At 41.8% G+C, this 7,660-nt stretch overlaps 1 protein-coding gene across 1 annotated transcript; it reads right to left on the reverse strand.

The window, feature by feature from the left end:
- Positions 1-1,935: 1,935 nt before the first annotated feature.
- On the reverse strand, positions 1,936-6,189 carry LOC140240586 (uncharacterized). Its single transcript, XM_072320347.1, has one exon. The coding sequence runs from the start codon at positions 6,187-6,189 to the stop codon at positions 1,936-1,938; it is 4,254 nt and encodes a 1,417-aa protein (XP_072176448.1).
- Between the last annotated feature and the right edge of the window lie 1,471 nt (positions 6,190-7,660).

Here is a 7,660-nt window from a genome sequence, read left to right on the forward strand (position 1 = left end):
TATACACTGTGTTGTTATGTTGTCAACAACATTATACAGCGATAAACGAGTTATTTTACCCGTGATACAAAATTAAATGCCGGGATAGAGGGACCATGTTATTTACTGTGCATATGCATGACTGGGCAATGATTGTACATCACACGCAGACGACAATGTCAATGGTCTTTACCGACGAGTACAGTATAAGGTAATTACAGCCTCGCAACGGAAGAGGGTCAAAGAAATACACTCGTTAGTATCGTACAGTATACTTGACATCTCAGGATAAGACAACCAATAGTGAAACGAAAAAACGTGAAGTATCGTACATTATAGTTGAAATGTTATTATGTTATTGCTTGTTTTCAGAGATTGCGGACTTAATGTACCAAATCGGTCAGTGTCAGCGATAGAAATAACGTCCAAGGAAAATGACCTGGATGTTGTGTTCTGTTGTTTAAACATGTTGTATTAACTGAAAATACGTCTCAATAATGATGAATGGAAAATATGGTCTTTAAAGGCGCCGGGCTAATGATGTTTAATGCGCAGCTTGTGCAAAACACGAGCTACATGAACAGTAAAGGTATAAGGATAATCAATTCTTGTAGGCAAAGTTAAACAAAGAACACATACCATTTTATCTTTTCACACACCAGACACACTTGAATGAGATTGACCGCAACGAAAATACTGAATGAGGCATGTCGCAGATCGCAAAATACATTCGCACTGAACTCCAATTCACGAACACTCTCGCCAAAACTAAGTCATCTACGTGTATTGTACTGTCGTGTGTGTGTGTGTGTGTGTGTGTGTGTGTTTGTATATATATATATATATATATATATATATATATATAATATTTCCTTCTTTTCTTTTTCCTCTTCGATATTATGGCATGGTGGCATAAAAGAAATATCAACTGTGTTGGTATTTCTGTATGTCATTTCTTAACAATGCCGCTCTAATTGCATGTATTTACTGCTATAGCTACGCAGCTAAGTATAGACTAACGTTTATAGCACAATACGTATTTGTATGAACACGTTGGCCCTACTTCGAGAATTCACCCACTCAATCACAACTCGTCGCATGAATACAGACATCAATGACAGAGGACACAGAAGCGTTTGTTTTCCTTTCGTAAAAACACGTTGTCACGTGCCTTTATTTCCAGTCACGTTGAATTGTTGTCCACGCATCATATCGTAAGACATCCAGTTAAATTGTACATATAATGTGGAGGAAAAACAAAACAAAACAACAACAACTGAGCATAATCTGTACACAATATTTTGTACGAATCAGTCAACAGATTCGTTGATTTACTTACGCAAGAAGTATCGAATCCCCCGGTCATATTTTGGAAGGAAGCATCATGAAAGCTGCATGTCACCTAATGAATAGTTATGAAAAATTGTAAAGCTAATATTGTAAAACACAGAATTAAACGGCTATAAAGATAAATGCAAAGTTATAAGGAAACTTTTGAGAGAAGCAGCTTTCTGAGCCATCAGAAGTAGCTGATTAGCAAATCGACATGATATATCAGGCATACATTACAATGAAAATCAGTTAAATAAGATCATATCTTTGATCTTTACTGTAAATTAGTTGATTGAACAGTCAGTATGTCATTAGTGCTTCTTCCAGAGACAAACGAAAACCCGATATCTTGGTCCAAGAAATGAGAGTACCATGTCACTTTAGGCGATACATCAGAATAGCAATAACATTACCTATTCTCAGTAAATATTCTCCTGTTTTACTTACACGGTAAACTAGAGGTTTGCTGTACATGTGTATAGTTTGCTTCGTTAAACGGGCCAAAATGGACTAAACTTGTTAGACTGCCTCATCTTGGTTCTTTGAATATACATGTATAATATATATATATATATATATATATATATATATATAGTTCCCCAATGAAGGTGTTGCTGCTATTGTTTATAAGTCTAGGTATGTCGTCGTAATCCCGTCGTCGAGCACTTTACGCTTGGGATAGAAGTTGGTGAATCCCACTCGGGCTTGATTGTAGGTGAAGACGCCATTCTGTTTAACGATAAATCCGGTATTCTTGCGAGATGCTGGTTGGCCGCTCATTAGGACATCCAAGTATAGCTGCCTCGTGATGTCATTCTGTCGCTTGTTGATCCCTTTACAACTGTACTTGTCTCCACATCGGTGTCCGAAGCAGTAATAAGTCTTGCTGCACAGGGCGATGATGCCATCTCCTTGCCACTCCACCTTGAATAGACCCGGTGTTCGTTTGTCATACCTGGCCAGCTCTGGAGTGTCATCACGTGGGAACCAGTTAGCTTTATCTCTGAGGTATTCTTCTTCTAACTCTGGCTTGATGACGTCATCTACAGTCTCAGCGGAGATAGCTAAGTAAGCGGAGTCCGTGTCCATCTCACACATTTCAAAGTCGGCGGGGTCGATGTACTTCAGCAGGAAGTCGTAGTAAAATTGAAGCATGCGAAGTTTGGCATACTGGTAGACAAACAGACCGATCTGTATTGGTAAATCTTCCTTGAGGGTTTTCTTAGCCATTTCAACTTCAAAGCAGTCATCAGCGATGGGTTCCACATCCCGGAATCTCATGTCTTGGATATACTTCGATGCATCGGTTGAGTCACAAATTTTGATGTCCCGGTGCTTTTCTTTGTTGGTGATAGTCTTCCCATAGGAAGAATTGCCAATCAGTTTCATCGTATCGGCAATGATGGACTGATCTTTGTCTCTGTCTCCTGCTCGACGAGCATCCGACACGGCCTGGCCAAACTGTTGGAAACAGCGTTGTGGAGTGTATTCTATCACCTGATGAATCTTTGTGACGACGAGACCGTGTTTAATGTACCACTGTAGGAGGGGTGTGATGATCATCACCTTTTCGCCGAACATGCTGCCGATCAAACTTCGTGTTGCTGTTTTCATGAAACCATGCTTCTCCGCCACAGTCTTCATGAAGTCACCGATGTCAGCCATACCGATATCCGCATGTTTGAAAATAGGACACATCTCTGCAAACACGGGTTTCATGCTTTCGGGAACGTGGATGTCGCATTCGATGACACCGAATAGTTTATCGCTCATAACTGCGTTCATAATTTCGTCCTCGGCCATCTTCGCTTTGTTATGAAGTGGTCTGCGAAATTGAGCCAGAAATCTTTTCAGACCAATGTCCGATTTCCGTTTCCTTCTGTAATCACATTCCCACATTTCTACAAGATTATAGCCGCACTTCCTTATGTAGTCGTTCATCTCTTGAGTCTCAGTAAACAGATCTCTCACTGAACGTCTCCTTCTAACGTTATAGTCTTTCCCAGCATTCAAAGTGCAATCGTGGCCATGCCACCAACATCCCTGAAACTGGTAGACTGTGTTTGTCTCGGCGCAATATCCATCCACTGGGACATTACGGGGTCCCACTCTCTTCTCCGTGTTGTTTGCAGCATGTCGAATGGTTATCTCATTTGTGTAGCTCTCGTACGTGAGCCATTCCTGCGCCATGGAAAGTTTGGTCTTCGGCTTGAATTGCTGGTCAGACATGCGACGTACATAGGGTCCAGTGGGCATGTCTTGCATAATTGCCCACAAATACAACGCATTGGCATCGTACCCTACCACCTTCTGACATATTTTTCCACCTCGTATTTTGGTGACACCTTGCTCGTGGTAGCGGGTGAAGACTATCGAAGGACCACCGACAAGATTCTTCTTCATGGCTTGGAACAAATCAGCGTCTTTTCTATGGATAAGACTGAAGTGAGTATTGAGTGGGGTAGCTTTCATGAGATACTTCATCGTGAGCCCAGGCACCGAGATACCGTCCTTGAACATGTCGATGCCCCTCTCACTGTAGAAGGAGATCATTTTCTTCACGGCTTCGACGAATGGCTGAACATCTCTGTTGTTATACCACGCAAGGAAGTCCCGCATGGTACTCATGCCATTCTCCGTCCACACTTGCTGGCAGTACGCGTACTCTTCGACTGAGATATTCCCGTTCTTGAGAGATGTGTGGAAGGCTTCGTGGGGAGGTAATGTGGGATGGTCTAGCTTATCGAGACAGTCGAACCACTCATACGGAAAGAACCCTTTCTTTTGCGCACAGTGGTAGGCTTTCAGGAATGAGTCATAAGAAAACCCCGGAGCCAGGTAGTTGAGAATGTCGAGAAATTTGAGGTTTTCAGTCTTGACAGTCATGTGGTTGTTGTTCCTCTTTACGACGAATGTGATGGGGTCGGATGACAAGAGTGCCGGGTACAAGTACTTCTTAATGGTGTTAATGTCGTACTTTCCACTATTGAAACCCAAGACGGGCAATTCTTGCATAAAACCAGTGAGGCGATGTTTCAGTTTCGTCAAGAACTTGACTTTTGGGATGACTTTATCTTCAGGGCCAGTGGGCGTAGGCTTCATGTTGTCCGCCAATTTTCTCATGGTCTCTATCTTCTGGTCGATCATCTGGAAGATTGGTAGGAAACGCTCTTCCATGATTTCCCTACTTCCGCTACTAATCTCATGGAGATAGGCGACCATGTCTGCTACAAGTGCAGCGGGGTCACCATTAGAGACTAAGCACTGGGGAGATTCGTAGCCCGGTACGTTGCTACATATGGATACGCTGGCTGGGACGTGCTCGTTTAAGAGTTCCATTTTCTCCATGTTATCAGTATTTTGGAGGGACCTCAGAAAGCATTCAAAGTCGAATACGGCGAAGTAAGGGAAGTAGCGGTCACTTTGCATTACATGTATTCCTTCTCCATCCAACTCCTCAAAGACAGTAGGTGGTGTGACGTACACTCCTCCAGGATAAACAGTCCGAGTACCATTGCTTTCGCATGAAGCTTCATGGCGAACCAGTCTACCGGAGCGCTTCCATAGCTTACCACATTTTCTACATTCAAAGCGCTTGGAGTATTTCTGGATGTCCGTGATGTAGCTGAAATGGTCGTTGTACAAATTCAAGTACATAGTGTCGTCATATCTCTTGACACTTCGTCGGATGACTCGTGCGACGACCTTCTCCTCCTCATTCCCTGTTCTGGGGTCATCTTCGTTCGTCTTTGCCAGCTCAAATACCACGATATTTACATGAAACAATTGTTCCATTTCATCCAGTTCACTGAGTTTGACACCTTTAAATGACTTCGGTGACTCCGATGTGTACCGTCGGTAATATTTCAGAGTCAATCTCTCAGTTCTCCTCTTCTTCGTGTGTAAGTGGGCGGCCAGGCAACGGAAGAAGCACAGGTTGGTATTCTCATCAAGGTTCATCAGAGAGTGGTCAAGGATAGATCTGTTCCGAATAATGTAATCGGGTAGAGAACCTCTTTGGCATCCGATGGGGAAATCTCGCAATGGGTAAATGTAAAATGACAGGTTGGTGATGCGCTGGACGGTCCATTTTGAATTTGGTCTCTGTTGTCTCGCGTATTCGAGGTAGTCCGCTTTCTCGAGGTCATTCAAAAAGGAATCGAAAGATGTTTGGTCCGTGATCTGATGGGGAGCAGGGAATAATCGATTGTTGGTAGAGGCGTAGTGATATCTTAACTCCCCCGTCTCGTTATTCCGTAAGATGAACCCAAATGCCACGTTCACCTTGAATGCCGTCCTTTGTTTGTCAAACACTTGTCTCGCCAACTGTTTCATCTCCTCGTCATCAAAGCTTGCCAGTTCAAAATTAAAAAGATGTCGCACCTTGTTGGATGTCCGTGAATAAGTTTGTATCAGTTTCCGATGCTTTGCAAGGATATCCGCTTCAGTCGGTAATGTGTTATCGTCGGTGTCTGTTTGGGGTGGTGTCGCCCTGCAGTCGTCGGTCTTGCCGCTGTCAGCATCGTGAATCTTTTGGTGTCGAACCAAATTGTCTTTCCGAGTAAATTCTTTTTCGCAAATTTCGCAAGCGTACATTTGAGGTCGGTGATTAGGATGTCCGTGACGCCGTACATCATTTTCTTGAGACAGTTGGACTTCACACTTCCGGCATCCTGCTTTCTCCACAGCGGAGGTATGAAATTTCGTATGCCTCAACAGGTTATCGCGTCGACTGAATACCTTTCCACAGATATCACACATGTGATGAGTATGGTTATCACTTGGATGGTAGATCCTCTTGTGGCGATACAGATTTGTCCAGTGCTGGAAGACTGCTCCGCATGTGTGACAGTTGATGGTTTCCGTGATGGCAGGCATGATGATAGGAGTGTTGGCTAATGGACATAGAAGAACTTCTCTCCCGTATAAGCTGTAAAGATAAGAGTGGAAAGCGTATTTTACTTCAAAGAAACATTAAACCACAGCATGAATATACTGATACATCATAGGTCATGAGCCAACTTACAGTGTATCATGTACGAAAGGACACGAATCTGTTTTCACAGTGTGTCTTTAGAGCAGAACCACGCCGTTTTGTGATAAGACAAATCTTCCACGATGCGAATAGTATAGCTGCCAAACGACAAACTGAGATGAAACCCTACTGAGTCACCTTCTTATAGATCCTCAGATGATTCATTTCATTTGTAGCAGCCAATCAAATCAATTGAAATAAAGTAGGCCACGCCCCTTTTTGAGAGTGGATGGAGTTAATGTCACGCTTCAAGTCACATACCATATTAGGTTGTATGATATCAGGATGCTTAAACGCATTACATCACGGCTTATGAATAATTAAGTACAACTGTAATTCGCTTCCAATGTTGCTTTTAATATGATTTAAACAAATTATTTTGTGGACAGCACACCGCGTACCTCATATGTATGCATCTATATGTATATATATGTATATTTATATATATATATATATGTATATTTATAAATTTATATATCATTTCATGTCTTTGAAACAATCTATACTAAATTTTGAGAGCGTCATAAACAACATAAACAAAATAAAGCGAACAAACACCGATTTAAAGCGAAAGAATCGAAATATATTTTAGATGTCGAGAGGTGAAATGCAAAGGTGGATTAAAAAGACAAAAAAAAAGACAAATTACACACCATAGTTGTAATTTTATGTTTGGGTCAATGAGAAAATAACAACAACAATGTGCATTAATGTCCTGGGATGACTGTGCAGGATCCGAGCGCCCTACTGCGGGATACAATATTGCATGTATCACCTAAGCCTGCATGCGTTCAAGGCAAAGAAGGGACGTTAACCTGGGTTTTATATTTGCGTACAATGTAAAAAGATGTGGGTTGTAATACGGATTTCCCTTTAATGTTGCGATGTAATAATATTGTATAAATACTTTAGAGAAAGATTACAAGTCAGTGCATTTCATAATGACGTAAAGAAACATGATTATACACGCAGATAGACACAGGAACCCATAGCTCATCGCCGAACTTAACACCCTGTATCAAGTATTCGATTAGCACTTGTAAGCAAAATGTCACTGTTTGTTACCGTTGTTCATATTTCACAGCGTTGAACATGGTCTCCTACAACTCTTTCTACCCTATTTCACATACATGTTTCATATGTACTGATATACTTACATGTTCTTGCACTGATGCTTTCCTCGGTTAATGAGGCACAAACGATGTTCGGATTTCCAGTATGCTTGGATCTGTTGGAAGATTATGTAACAGAGTTCGTAATTCGCTTACACTATATACACACAACGATAACTATGACACACAATAACTGTTTCAA

Source organism: Diadema setosum, chromosome 17, assembly GCF_964275005.1.
Source record: "Diadema setosum chromosome 17, eeDiaSeto1, whole genome shotgun sequence".
Lineage (NCBI taxonomy): Eukaryota > Metazoa > Echinodermata > Echinoidea > Diadematoida > Diadematidae > Diadema > Diadema setosum.

Bases quoted from the DNA above. Each gene is read 5' to 3' on its own strand.
- LOC140240586 (XM_072320347.1), bottom strand. From the start codon at position 6,189: ATGCCTGCCATCACGGAAACCATCAACTGTCACACATGCGGAGCAGTC.